The sequence below is a fragment of the Labeo rohita genome, chromosome 17 (genome assembly GCF_022985175.1).
Source record: "Labeo rohita strain BAU-BD-2019 chromosome 17, IGBB_LRoh.1.0, whole genome shotgun sequence".
NCBI classification, from domain to species: domain Eukaryota; kingdom Metazoa; phylum Chordata; class Actinopteri; order Cypriniformes; family Cyprinidae; genus Labeo; species Labeo rohita.
The window spans coordinates 2,075,220-2,090,968 of NC_066885.1; the positions used below are offsets into that span (position 1 = coordinate 2,075,220).

Consider the following 15,749-nt stretch of genomic DNA (forward strand, 5'->3'; position numbering starts at 1 on the left):
TAGCGAATTAAAAGTTGCAGCTTACTATTTATTTACGTATTTAACAATTAAAATATTTTTAAATTATACAATTATATATTTTAATTCATTCTAATTAATTATTTAACTTTTTAATGTATTACTATTCAGCATAATTAATAAATATAAATAATTTTTAATTCTGCATTTGAATTCAAGTAATAGTCACAAGTGCTTAAAAACAAGTGTTTTGGCCTCTGACCCTAATTGTACAGCATGTTATCAGTCTTGAGTTGAACTATGTTCCTCCTTAACACACACATGAAGACAACAGACAGTGAGCGAGCGAGAGAGAGAGAGGGAGAGAGACCTAGAGAGGGAGGGAGGGAGTCAGTGTTAGTAGAGCACAGACAGAAGACAGGCGCTAAAGGAGGCTGTCGGACAGAAACACCACGATCATGAGTCAGAAACACACTGCAGTATAGAGACACACACGAGGAGCAAACAACAGCAGGACGGCGACCGAAGGACCCTGTGTTTGAATCTGCGAGACCGACAGACAGAAAGAGAAAGAGACTGCCGTCTCCTGGACTTCTCCCCGTCCGTGTGAGGTTGTGGCAGGCATGGCGTCGGAGCCAGGCACCCAGTCCAGAGTGATGTTTCAGACCAAAGAGGAGGAGCCTGCCCAACGCAAACTGGGCAAACTGACGGTCAAATACAACCGCAAAGACCTCCAGAGGAGGCTGGACATCGAGGAGTGGATCGACGGACAGCTGCACCTGCTGTACGACTGTGAGGTAAGACAGATCCAGAGAGACAGACGCTCTGAGACGCATTACAGCACGAGCAGACCAAAGTAAATAATGCAGAAAAATAAACAGGTACAGATGCGTCTCCTAAAACTCCTCATGAGACTTCAGTGAGTCACTAGTTGTCATGCTATGAAAAGAACACGGAGCCAAACAGATTATCTGAGGAGAAATGTCTGAGGTCACACTGACTTTGATTGCTGAGAACACTTCTGAGTCTTTTTCTTTGCAGAAACATCTGAGAAGCAAATGTTAGTAAATATCTCTACTTAATCTCATGTCTAGGAGGAACAATTGAGGGAAGTCAGTTGAAGCTTTCCTAGAGAAAATACATTATTTTACCATGGTAGCACCAGAGCGCTGGTCAGTTTGAATCAAGAGTGAAATGAAGGAGGAACATTATAAGAAAAGTTTACAGCTTAAAGCTTCAGAATTGTGTTGAAATCATCTTTTTAAAAATGCATTTATTCATTTAGCTTTAATCGCTTTAATCCAAAGCGACCTTATAGGTGCACTGGATTTATACAAAGAGGGCTGAAATGTCTCAGTGCCTTTATATGAACCATCAGTGCATACATCGGGCATGATGTCAATTTTCAGAGAAAATCATTTCAACTCTTTTCTCAGACTGAAAAAAACAAGCAAAAATCATATTTAGTATGAAAACATATGGGTAGCAAAATTCCTTTTGAAACGTAATATGAAAAATGGCAACGCAATATGTAAAATGGCAATGTATTTGAGTATTTAAATTTACATTTTCCCATACCATATGTGCAACATTTGAATGAAAATTCATTTACACTTGCCATTTCCTATACTAGATTTAATATGTAAATAAAAACCATATTGTAATGCTTTATAAGTTGCAAAGTTAACATGAAAATGTTTTACAAAAAAATTATCAGATAAGTTTAACATGTCCAAGCATTTAAATGCTATTTTTCCTAAATGCATTTAGACTTGTGGGGATTGAAATTTTGGTAAAACTTATAAACAACTTATAAAGCGTTAAAATATGTTTTTATTTACATATTAAATCTAGCTGAAATGTAAATTTAAATACAGAAATACACTGCCATTTTACATATTGCATTGGCATTTTGCATATTACATTTCAACGTTAATTTTGCTACCCATATGCTTCCATAATTTAGAGCAATGCACTTAACAGTGGACATGTATAGGGCAAGACAATGCACTGATAAATGCATATATACCATAAGAACTGGACATATGTGTGCATAACTTCATATAACTTTTTATTTTTATATATTATAATATTAACTATTAAATAATACAAACATTATTAATACACTCTATATTCTAGTCAGGGTATTGCAAACTCCATCTAGAGGAGCTTGCATTTGGCTAAACACTGACTTAGACACCATTTTTGCACAGAACAATTAGTATAAGAGCTTCACAGACTTAAGTGCATTAAGAGTGTGAATGATTGACAGCACGTCACAGATGCCGCTCATGCTGTATACTGATCCCAGAATATTCCTTAAAGCGCATACAGATTAGACTTGCATTTAATGACGTCATGATTGATCGTCATAATGGCATTTGGAGACGTGCAACATCTGCCGCGTTACATCAGAGAGACTGTATCTGTGCTGCATCCCACGCTGCCATGGCAACAGGATTGTGGTTGGTTCAGCACGATAGGATGCCTGTGATCGCACATGACATTTACTCAAATGCGCTGAGGATACAATGACATTAAAGGAGAGGAGGTGATGATATTTGAACAGATCAAGTTGTTTTTTCCTCCACATTCCCTCTGTGAGATACAGAGGAGCCAGTGGAAGGTTCTTTCGCCCACATGTGCTGATTATAACCCACAGACTGACAGCTGGTCTAATGCCAATCTCGCCCAACACGACGTGCAACAAACACCTGAAATCTGCAATCGCTCACCAAGCCAGTTTTGCATGCACCTTAAGACACACTATAAACGATAACTATAACTGTAATGATGATATAACGTCCGATAACGTAAATGCTCCAACTCATTTAGATGGGTTCTGATTGGCTGTCCAATTTTTTATTGTTCTGAAAGTGATTCCAGTGTTAAGTATCAGTGAGATAATATTATCGCATTTTTCTCATTCCAAAACATATTTTGAATTTGTGCTTTTCTTTGTTAACAGTTTTAATAATTTTGCTGTTTATATATATATATATATATATATATATATATATATGCTGTTTATATATATGCTGTTTATATATATATATATATATATATATACACATACAATACATTGTATGGGTCAAAATTGCCAAATTTTCTTTCATGCCAAAAATCATTAGGATATTAAGTAAAGATTATGTTTGATTAAGATATTTTGTAAATTTCATATCATAAATATATCAAAACTAATTTCTTATTAGTAATATGCACTGCTTCATTTGGAAAGGTGATTTTCTTATTATTTACGTATTTACATTTTTTTTGCAACTTCAGATTCCAGATGTTCAAATAGTTGTATCTCAGTCAGATATTGTCCTATCTTAACAAACCACAAATCAATATAAAGCATATTTTTTTCTTACAGATGATGTATAAATCTCATTTTCAAAAAATGAAACCTTATGACCGGTTTTGTGGTCCAGGGTCACACATGAAAACTTATTTTAAGATTCTTTTATATTTCAGTTAGGTATTGTTATTTCACATAACAACATTTTTATGGTTTTGTGGTTTTATTGTTATAGTTGTTGTAAGTACTGAATGATTATTTAAGCTTTATAGTTACAGTAATCGTTATAGTTATCATCTTTGGTGTGATTGGGCCTTTAGATTAAACCAGATCAAATCAGATCTGAGTGCATTATTGCACTATGGAAAGTGAAAATAAAAACAGCATTTCTAATATAGCAACAACACATTTTTGTTTAAAATAGACAACGGACATTTTAGGATTTATTTTATTTAATCTGAAAGATGCTTTTATCCAGAACATTACATTATCTTACATTGCATCTGTGAGTTTTTCTTGAAATCAAACCCATTACCTCGGTGTTGCAAACACCATGCTTTGCTGTTTGATCTACAGGAACAATCAGTCATTTACTCTTTGAAGTAACTAAGGTGTTAATCTGTGATAACTGAACCCACAGCCTTTCGTTTACCATCCTAAACCACAAGTCTACACCACCCTGATAACATGAACTGCATCATGTGGTTTTGTGATATGATATCTTGGATAAGACAGCCGTACTCTGGTGTATTTTTATAGAAAACATTCAAAATACAGGTATGTCACGTTAGCTCCGCTTTCAACAACACTCACCTCCGAAAGAGTGAGTTACAGATCACTAAACCCATCACCAGACAGAACTAGAATAGAAGAGAATATGCCAAATGTTAGATAACATATTACAAGAACAGAGGAAATCACTTCTGCCTTCACATTTGAAATATCCAGCTCCAGGTTAATGTCTGACCCTGACCTGTTACTATTAAACTCAAGCACTCAAGGACACGTGGGACATTCAAGCATTCAGAGATGCAGATCTTTCAGCATGGTCTGTGTGTGAGAGAGAAAGTGTTAAATGTAGTGGCAGATGTCCAGCATCATTGTGTGTGTTTGTGTGTGTTTACTCTACTGTAGCTGTCAGATGACACAGATATTGAATGATTCCTGACAAACACACATGCACTGTACAGAAGCACTGCTTTATCAAACACATATCTTTCTTTTCTAGGATTTTTAAGGGGATTTAAATGGAGCAGGCTTTGAGAGGAAGACGTCTGTGGTGTCCTAAATACATGCTAAAGCAGCTCTATTTAAAGAGCACGCTTTCATGTTTACTGTGGTACTCTTGTGCATTTCACTGATATAATCCATCTGAAGATATACGCTTAAGGCAAGACACCCCAGGTGAATAGGCTAAAAATTTAACTAATAGACATCACTATACTTCCCCAGTTGATCGATTACATAAAATTTGCAAACACATTTTTGTATTAATTGTTTTTCCTGTAAATTAAATATACACAAATTTCCAAAAAACAAATCTGAACATTGGATAAAGCCAGGTTCAAAATTCTTGTTTCATTTTGTTGACATATTAGAGGTAAAAGTTTTATAGAGGGGATTTTGGAAATCTCTTTTTATAAATCCATAATTTAAAAAATACTGCTGACAGAAAAATAAATGAATATTACATGTTTTTAGGAATAAAACATTGTATAAAACTAGGTGAATTATATATATGAACAAACCCCTCAGTAAAAACCTTTAGAATATAAATAGGAATAAAACTCTAAAAATTGGTGGAAGTTCTGCTGAAGTGGAGATAAATCTCTTAAAATTAATGTACTGTAATTGAAATCTACAGACGCAAACAGATAAAGTGCAATAATAAAATCAGCTGAATGATATATAAACAAACCTCAGTAGAAACCTTCAGAATATAGAGAGGAATAAAACTCTACATTTTGGTGTATTTAAGTGCTGCTGAAGTAGAGAAGAAAACTAATTTTTATAAAACATACTTTAAAGATTTATATAGTAATTAAAATCTACAGATCTAAATAGATAATGTGCAATAATAAAATAAGTGTGAATGATATGAGCAGACCCCTCAATAAAAACCTTCAGAATCTAGAGAGGAATAAAACTCTAAATTTTGGTGTATGTAAGTGCTGCTGAAGTGGAGAAAAAACTAATTTTGAGAAAACATTCTTTAAAAATATAACTGAAATCTACAAATAGAAAAATAGATAAAGTGTGATCAATAAAAAAAATCAAGTGAATAATATATGAGCAAACTCCTCAGTAAAAACCTTCAAAATATAGATAGAAATAAAACTCCAAAAATTGGTGTAAGTGCTGCTGAAGTGAAGATAAATACTTATTTTGAGAAAACGGCCTTTAACAATGTGTTTTAACTGGAAACTACAGACGCAAATTGACAAAGTGCAATAATAAAATCAGGTGAATGATATATAAACAAACCCCTCAGTAGAAACCTTCAAAATATAGAGAGGAATAAAACTCTAAATTTTGGTGTATGTAAGTGCTGCTGAAGTGGAGAAAAAACTACTTTTGAGAAAACGTTCTTTAAAAATATAACTGAAATCTACAGACAGACATAGATAAAGTGCGATCAATAAAAAAAAAAAAAACAAGTGAATAATATATGAGCAAACTCCTCAGTAAAAACCTTCAGGATACAGATAGGAATAAAACTCTAAAAAGTAGTATAAGTGAAGATAAAAACTTATTTTGAGAAAACGGCCTTTAACGATGTGTTTTATCTGGAAACTAGACGCAAACAGACAAAGTGCAATAATAAAATCAGGTGAATGATATATAAACAAACCCCTCAGTAGAAACCTTCAGAATATAGAGAGGAATAAAACTCTAAAGTTTGGTGTATGTAAGTACTGCTGAAGTGGAGAAGAAAACTAATTTTTGGAAAACAGCCTTTAAAGATTTGCATCATAATCAAAATCTACAGATGCATATAGATAAAGTGTAATAATAAAAGTGTGAATGATATAAACAAACCCCTCAGTAAAAACCTTCAGAATATAGAAAGGAACAACACTCTAAAATTTGACGTATGTAAATGCTGCTTAAGTGGAGATAAATCTCTTTAAATAAATGTATTGTAATTGAAATCTATCGACGAAAATAGATAAAGTGCAATGAAATAAATTCTTAAATGTGTATTTTGGATGCTTTCTTTGTACTAGTCTGAAACAATATGTTGTTGACTGCCAAATAGCCCAAAAATTCAAAACTGACTAGCCTTAACACATATATAGTGGAACATTATGTGCTCTTCTTATCAGCATTTCAGCTTCTGGCTCTTTTAAAGCACCAGAACATACACCACATGGTTTTCTAAAGTTGAGCTCACCGTGGTTTGGGAGTGGCCTTTTGGCAATGATGATGAATATTTGATGGGCCGGCGGAAGGGTTTCACTCTGGGTTCTCTGACGCTTCCGTGTGGAAGCCTGTAACAGTCCGGCCCCTGTGTCAACAGCTGCATTATTCATGAGCATCTCTAATTTATGCGTGAACTCACTAGATCCTGCAGTTACTCTGCCCAACCCTGACTTCAACCTGAAATCACATGTTTTTGGTTTTTATTAACATGTTGAGTATAAGTTTTAAAAAACTGTTCTAAATGATGCATGAGTGGTTGGTAGTAAATTGCTCTGTGGTTGCTAAAGTGTTCTGAGTGGTTGCTAGAGTGTTGCTATGTGGTTGCTAGGTGTTTTCTTACCGTCTGGTGTGAAAAGACACATGATTGCATGTCTGGAGCACAGACACTAGGACAACACATACATACTTGAGTTCAGTCATTATTTACTCAACCTGGTGTTTTTATAGAGCTGAAAAGCAGAAATGTAAAAGCTACATTGAAGTTGCATATTTTATGATACTTTTGGCAGGCAATATGGTTACTGCACTGTAAAAAAATTACATGACCAAAAAATCACTGCAGCATATGCTTATGTTATATGAGATTGAACTAGACAAGACAAAAAAAAATGAATGAAAAATGAAATGACTTGTACAGCCAATTTGATTGTTCCTGCTAAAAGAATTAGGGTAGCAACTGAATTTAAGTCAAGGCACTACAGGCAAAAGCATTGTTTTTTTTTAATGTAGTAAATGTTGAGATTTTGGGCCATTTGGCCTTTCTTAATGTGTTGTTTCAGGCTAACGGAAATAAAACTTTCAAAATGCAACTTTAAGTATTTATTTTATTGCACTTTATCTATTTGCATCTGTAGATTTCAATTATAATGCATATATTTAAAGAGTTTTTTCTCCACTTCAGCAGCACTTACATAAACCAAAACTTACAGTTTAATTCCCATCTATATTCTGAAGGTTTTTACTGAGGGGTTTGATCATATATCATTCACATGATTTTATTATTACACTTTATCTATTTGCATTTGTAGATTTCAATTATAATGCATATATTTAAAGAGTTTTATTCCTATCCATGTTCTGAAGATTTTTACTGAGGGGTTTGTTTCATCTGATTTTATAATTACACTTCTATTTGCATAATTTTATTATTACATATTTTTACCTATTTCTCAAAATCTGTCGATTTCAATTATAATGCATATATTTAAAGAGTTTTTTCTTCACTTCAGCAGCACTTACAAACACCAAAACTTACAGTTTTATTTCTATTTATATTTTGAAGGTTTTCACTGAAGGATTTGTTCAAATACTGTTTTATACAACTAATTTTATACAACATTATATTTCTGAAAACATACTGAAATTTATTTATTTTATGACTGTTGACAGTGTTTTCTGATAAAAAAAAGAGAAATCCAAAATCCCCTCTGTAAAAATCTTTAATATGTCAACAAAATTAAACAAGAATTTTGACCCTAGCTTTATCCAATGTTCAGATTTCTCTATGCAATATGAGTGTATATTTAATTAGATAATGCTCATTTATTTAGTTAAACAAAACATTTCAGAAATAATAATACAAAATAATTGCAATTCAATCATCAGTGCAAGTATGGTGCTATCTTTTAGCTACATTTTTTTTTCCATGCAGTGTCTTGCCTTAAGTTTTAAAGCTGAAGTAGGCAGATTTTTTTTTTTTTTTTTTTTTTACAGTGATCATTGTATTTTTTGTAAGGATGCTCTTGTTCTCTGGGGTCAATGATCCACTGCATCAGTGCTACTGGAGAAGATTTCCTCATTATGTGAACGTGGCTTGCAGTATTTGTGTTTTGATGGCTCTGAGCCTGAGGCAGGAAACCCGGGAAGGAAGATCAGATTAGTAATGGATCCACATTAGGGAATCAGCGGCGCCTGACATCCGTGAAATCTCATTTAGACATAACACATGCATGCTAACACTAACACAGACAGAAAAAAACCCTCCTTTATTGTGACTGCACAATTATTAGCATGTAGCGAAATAACTTACACAATCACTGACTCACACTCATGTTGTTTAAAACTTGCATGACATTTGATGTTCGTCAGAATGTTACGCTGCTCTTTATTATATAATGAAAGCAGACGGAAAACAGAAACTGTCACACTGTAAACAAAAAAACATAAGTATCATTCATGATGCCTAACATCTCAAAAAGAGAAAGTCATAAATGTTTAGAAAGATGCAATATTTTGAATTAGCATTCATTTTTTACATTTTCAGTTTATGTTTTAGTAATTTTATTACTTTTTTGTCATTTTTATTCGTTTTTTATATTTCTATTCATCTTAAATTATTTTTTAAATATATTTACATAGCTTTAATTTATTTTATTTCAGTTTTTGTTTCAGTAGTACTAATTTTATTTATTTTGCTTAAGTTTTAATAATTTTGTAATTTGCTTTGGTCCTTTTTGTTTGATTTTATTTTTAAAAAATTCATTTGGCTTTATTTTTATTCAGTGATGTGTCAAGTTGTTTTTACTTCTAATTTTAAGTCGCTTTAAGTTTTTTTTTTTATCTAATATTTTTATTTTATTTCAGCTTTATTTCAATTAACAAAAATAATTTTTAATTGTAGTTAACAATAACAACGCTGTTTTCAGGAGACTGAGAATGACTTCTATTAGCAGGACACCATTAAGCATATTGCCTATAAACAACTTGATATGCAACTTTCTGTTTTGTGTGAATAAATGACAAGAATAACAGTATAAATGCAGCCTAATAGAAGCAGCATCTCTTTCCCCACAGCTGTAATAACTGCCCTGTGGGGTAATTAGCGGTTGTTAACCCAGCAGTTCCTCTAAAGTTCTCATCTTTGAGTTCCTCTAATATTCATGTGAGCAGCAATTAGTGCGGCGAGTTTAAAGTCAGTGGTGTGGTTTTTAATGCGGCATCACTCTGGGGGTCGTCATTTCTCTCATCTGTCTGATTTGAGATGCTTTTAAGAGCGGATGTCATTAAAACACTCCAGCAGAGATGCTTTGAGCTTCAAACTCAAAGACTATTAGCAAATCCACACAAGATACAAACTGCCATTTATGATATCTGACATAAATTATATTCACTCCAAGAAAAGTCTGTAAAACACAGTCCAATATGTGGTAATTAATTTGTACAGGCATTTTACCTGTAATATGCATTGCACTGTTTACTGTTTTAGGGTTAAAGGAAATGTCCATAAATTTAATAAGAAAATATACTGGAGATTTATGGATTTTTCACTTACAGTGTTGCTTCAGCATGAGATGGTAAAGCATAATGAGTCACATTTAATTATTTATAATGACAAAGTGTATTATTTGGATTATTCCCCCATATCGCGCCAAAATAAATAAATTAAAAAAAAGGTCATACAGTGTAAACAGTGAAGCTCAATGAAATATATTTTTGAAACTGAAAAAAAATTATTTTTGAATATTTTTAGTATATTTTTAGGATATATTTCAAAATGTATTTTTCCAATCTTACAGTAGCCTACAAAAAATAGCTACACATACAACAGGTCAACAAATTACGTTTTTCTTCAAATGTAGATGTATATTCTTAAATGCTTTTAAAAATATATTTATATTAAGAGATATTTATATTATTATATTATTTAGCCTTTTTGTGTGGTATATTTTTGAAAACATTTATATATTTATATTTTTATAAATATTTAGATATTTATATATTTTTTTGTGTGTATATATATATATATATATATATAATTTTATATTTATATATTTTTATAATTTATTTGATAGTTTTAAATGTATTTTTGAAAATATATTTAAAAAATATATAAACATTTTTTAAAGGATTTAAAATTTATTTGTAAAATTCATTGTCAAAAATACGCAAAAAAAGGCAAAAAATATATTGGTCGAAAATATATTCACGAAAAAAAAACCTTGAAATATAATTAAAATTTTATTTTAAGAGATATTTATATTAATATATCTTTTTGCCTTTTTGTTATATATTTTTTAAAATATTTGTATTATTTATTTTTTATATTTTCTGTGTATTTTTTTTTATTTTTTAAATATACATGTTTTTTTGGTGGCATATTTTTGAAGATACATGTTAAAAATATATTTTTTTTCTGAAAGGATTTGTATATATTTTAAAAATATATAAAAAAAAATGTAAATGGATTTTAAGTTTAATTTAAAATACATCGTCAAAAATATGGGCAAAAAACAAAAAATATATTGGTAGAAAATATATTTTTGAAAATATTTTTTAAAAGTATATTTTAAAAACGTAAACATATTTTTAAATATATTTAAAAAAATATATATACAAAAAAGGCAAAAAATCACGTAAATATATCTTAAAATATATTTTAGCAAATCCACTTTTTTGGCCACTTTATCGTATATTTAGTAATATATTTGAAAATGTACAGATTTTTTTTTTTTAACCAATGAATCATGCTGCATGTATGCTTTACGGCATCCAGCCACCTAAAATCTTTACCATAATCAGAGTTTCTTCTAGACTTTAATAGCGTGACTCTTACCGCCACAGAACTGGCTGCGTTTCCAGCATCATTTCTCATTTAGACACATTAAGACTAATTGCAGTTGGTAGTTTGACGGCATCAGCAATATCTCTGGACCAATAACTTTCCTAATTATTGATAAAATTGGTTTGCAATTGCATTATTAAATGCAGAGCGTCTGGTTTACGAGCGTCTGCTGGAAAAGCCACATTGATTGTCTCCTGTTTGCAGGAGGATGAGATTCCTGAGTTGGAGATCGACATCGATGAACTTCTAGAGCTGACAGACGCAGAGCAGAGATCTCGACTGCACGTACGTTCAGCTTCAGCTTCATCTGATGTATAAGACAATACACATAACCAGTGCAATAGTGCATCATGTGAATACATGCAACTAATAACTTCAAATGTTGTACCTGCTCTTCTGTGTTTTAACAGGAGCTTTTGCAAGAATGTGGAAAGCCAAAGGAGGTAAGACTAAACTCTGTAGGAAACCACAAAACAGCTTTTATATGCACTTATAAACAAATGAGTAATGCTTTGTATTATAGTGATTGTGTAGAAAATTAACCAAAAATTTAGATGCACTAAACAAAAAAATTAGGCCTAAATTTAAGATTTCTATTTTTTTAATGGCATGTAAAATTTCCATCAATTTAGATTAAATGATTTTAGTATTATTTGAATAGTATTAAGTATTTTATATGTTTTAGCTTTAGATTGTATTAGCTTTATATTTTTTTATTAAAAAAAAAAGAAAATGGAAAATATATATATATGTATGTATGTATTTCTGTTTTAGTTTTTTACATTACATAAAAAGATTTTTTTATGTTTTTCATTAAACATTTATATATTTTATTTTATTTCAGCTTTATTAAGATATTAAAGTATTTATTAATATTTTGGATTGGCTTTTAGGTTTTCTATTTTCTGTTTTAATTGTTAGTGATTTTGTGTTCTTTTCAGTTGTATTTGTTTTTATTTATTTAATTATTTATTTTAACATTTTTTATTTTATTTATTATATATAATATTTATTGTAGTTATTGTATATAAATACTATGAAGAAAATCCCCTTAAAAATCAGACACACTGCCAAAAAATAAATAAAATTAAATAAAATTAAATAAATAAATGAATGAATGAATAAATAAATAAATAAGGCCTAATTCAAGATGTATGTATTTATGTATTTGAGTTGCATAATTTTTTTTTTCATCCATATGGATTACACAGTTTTAACATAAATTATAATTTATATATTATTTATATATATTATATTTATATATAATTTGTTATAAATATTTAAACTGAATGTGATTCATATTTGGCAGTCATAAATCATTTCAGCACTCAAAATAATAATAATAATAATAACAATAACAATAATAATAATAATAATAATAAAGAAAGAAAGAAAGAAATAAGGCCTAAATTCAAGATTTATGTATTTGAGTTGCATAGACTTTTTACTATGAAGAAAATCCCCCTAAAAATCAGACACACTGCAAAAAATAAAATAAATAAAATAAATGAATAAATGAATAAAAAAATAAATAAAGGACTAAATTCAAGATTAATGTATTTATGTATTTGAGCTGCATAGAACTTATTTCATCTATTTGGATTACACGGTTTTAACATAAATTATAATTTATTTATGAACTAAAATAAATAAAATAAAAAGGTAAAAGTAAAAAAATATGTATATAATCAATAAATACATGAATAAAATCATATCAGAGCATTATTAAATATTTTAGTTTTATATAATAAATGTATTTAATAATTATGTAATATAATATTTTTAGAATGTTTTTTTTTAAACAGCTTAAAATCAGCATAAATCTGTTCATTGCAAAAAAAGACATTTAGTTTAAAAGTATGAACAAGGTTAAATATGCAACAAGCAATATTCTAACTACATAAAGCTGATTATTGTATATTTAAAACACATTCAGTTTATTAGTTCTATTACAGAAACCTGATGTGTTTCATGCATGTTTGACTGACAGATACACATCACTTTAAATGTATTAGTTTTTGCAATGTTAACTGTGTAATCCAAATACACGTAGGCTACATTTTGTATGGCTTAATATGTAAGCCTTAATTCTAATTTTAACATAAAAGAAAGTGCATCTATAAAAACATTTAATAGCTAAATTCTAAGTTACATTATAAAAGATGGTTTTAACTGTCAGTTTTTTATAATAAGTTAACCAAAACATTTTTATTAAACTTTAACAGCTCTTTAAACCTTAACCAGGATCTCTCTCTGACCGCAGGACTTTATCAATGGGCTGCTCTACCGGATGAAGGGACTGCGGAAGATGTCAGGATCTCTGAAGAAATAGTATGAGCTCAAAGGCCGGATTTATGAACCACCTGGCTCCACCCCCTGGCCCCACCCCCAACGACAAGCCCCGCCCACCACCCCTCCTGTCTGTAGAGCGTTGCGTGTCTGTCTGTGGACGTTTCTATAATTCACCGCACACATGGGTCAATGACGCAAACTTCTAGAAACAGTGTTTTTGACCACTGATAATTCTGGACAATTTCTCCAGCATTGCAGATAAACTGTAATGCCTATTATTACTCAAATGAGATTGTTGAGATTTTTTTTTTTTTTTGTGACATGTACATTTTGTTCCCTATTTATATATATATTTTGTTCTGACAAGTGTTGTATGTAATAATAAACAATTTCTTTTCAAGATTTTAGATGAAGAGCACAGATACAGTTCGTGATAATAAATTCAGAATCCAGAATATCTTTCTTACATTCTGCCGTTGTCTGATTTTAGTTCTATAATTGAGATATTTATTGCATGACAATTAATAGTCATTAAGTGCAGAATGTTCTGGGTTAAATAGTTGGTAGAATCTCTAAATGGTAAAATATGCATCTTTCATAACGCTTTTATATACAATAACATATAACAAAAACTAAAAAAATAAAATTGCATTAATTTATTCAGTATTTTACATCATGCATATATAGTGAAGCTGATGATATTTAGATGATCTGCATGAGGATCAATGTCCACAGTGTATATAAACACAATCACCAGCACTAAAAAGGCAATTTAGACACTTTACAGCTCAAATAACAAGCATTGTGTTCATGTGTTTGACTGTAAGGCTTGTTTGATTTTTATAAACTTACTGGTTTTGGTAATCAGTTGCATGTCACAGATTCTGTCTATAACCCAGAATATTCCTTTCTTGTACATTTACATTTGATTAAAGCTTTTAAAGTACTTGAAATTACATGAATTTTAAATGGAGATGGGGAAAACTCAGTTTAACAAACATAAACTCCAGTGCATGAGGCCAGTAAATCATAAAACACAGCGTAACAGGCCACTAAGCAACAGGAGAATGCAAAAGTGCATGTAGTGGTAATAAAAGATAAAGATGGTTGTTGAAAGTTAACTTTTATGTTGCGTTTCTCGGTTTAGTCATTAACCTCAGCTGTTTCCTGTGATGATGTTGTTGTTGTTGTTGAAAAGTGTGAATCAACAGCCCTGGTTAAAGCAGAGAATATCATGTTTGCAAAAATATTCAGAATAAAATAAAATAAAACAGCTGTAATGCTAATAAAAAAAAAAAATAATAATACAATAAAATACAGGTGTAATGCTCTTAATAAAATAAAATAAAATAATATAATACAGGCGTATTACTATAAATTAAAGTAAAATAAAATAAAAAGGTGAAAGTAAAAAATACAAGTGTAAGGCTCAAAATAAAGTAAAAGCAATATAAAGTAAAAATAAAATAAAAAAAAATAAAATACAGTAATGTAATGTTCTAAATAAAATAAAGCAAAAATAAATAAATAAAATAAAAATACAAGTGTAATGCTCAAAATAAAATGAAGTAAAATAAAATAATATAATAAAACACAGGTGTAATGCTGTAAATAAAATAAAGCAAAAATACAAATAAAATAAAAAATAAAAATACAACTAATGCTCAAAAAACAAACTAAAATAAAATAATTAAATAAAATACAGGTGCAATGCTCTTAATAAAATAAAATAAAACAAAAGGTGCAAAATTCTTAAAAAATGAAATAACACAAAATACTGAATTAAATAAGGTAAAATAAAAGAAAAAGGTAAAAGTAAAATAAAATACAAGTGTAATGCTCAAAATAAAGCAAAAGCAATACAAAATAAAAATAAAATAAAATACTAAAATACAGGTGTAATGTGCTAAATAAAATAAAGCAAAAAACACAAATAAAACCAAAAATAAAATTACAAGTGTAATGCTCAAAAAATAAAATAAAATAAAATAAAATAATAAAATAAAATGCATGTGTTATGCTCTTAATAATAAAAAAAATAATAAAATGAAATAAAATAAAAAAATACTCCTCTAAATTAAATAAAGTAAAACATAATAAAAAGGTAAGAGTAAAATAAAATGCAAGCGCAATGCTCAAAATAAAGTGAAAGTAATATAAAATAAAAATAAAATAATAAAACAGCTGTAATGTTCTAAATAAAATAAAGCAAAA

At 29.8% G+C, this 15,749-nt stretch overlaps 1 protein-coding gene across 1 annotated transcript; it reads left to right on the forward strand.

Annotated features, from left to right (window-relative positions):
- Positions 1 to 346: 346 nt before the first annotated feature.
- ppp1r14d (protein phosphatase 1 regulatory inhibitor subunit 14D) lies at positions 347 to 14,488 on the forward strand. Its single transcript, XM_051133780.1, has 4 exons — positions 347 to 755; positions 11,448 to 11,528; positions 11,654 to 11,686; positions 13,507 to 14,488. The coding sequence occupies exons 1-4, from the start codon at positions 582 to 584 to the stop codon at positions 13,573 to 13,575; spliced, it is 357 nt and encodes a 118-aa protein (XP_050989737.1). The 5' UTR covers positions 347 to 581; the 3' UTR covers positions 13,576 to 14,488.
- The last annotated feature ends 1,261 nt before the right edge of the window (positions 14,489 to 15,749 follow it).

What these genes read in the sequence shown, in the direction of transcription:
- ppp1r14d (XM_051133780.1), top strand. Translation starts at nt 582, where the DNA reads ATGGCGTCGGAGCCAGGCACCCAGTCCAGAGTGATGTTTCAGACCAAA. An exon ending in AGCAGAGATCTCGACTGCAC is followed by an intron (nt 11,529 to 11,653) that starts GTACGTTCAGCT and finishes GTGTTTTAACAG; the next exon opens with GAGCTTTTGCAAGAATGTGG. An exon ending in AATGTGGAAAGCCAAAGGAG is followed by an intron (nt 11,687 to 13,506) that starts GTAAGACTAAAC and finishes CTCTGACCGCAG; the next exon opens with GACTTTATCAATGGGCTGCT.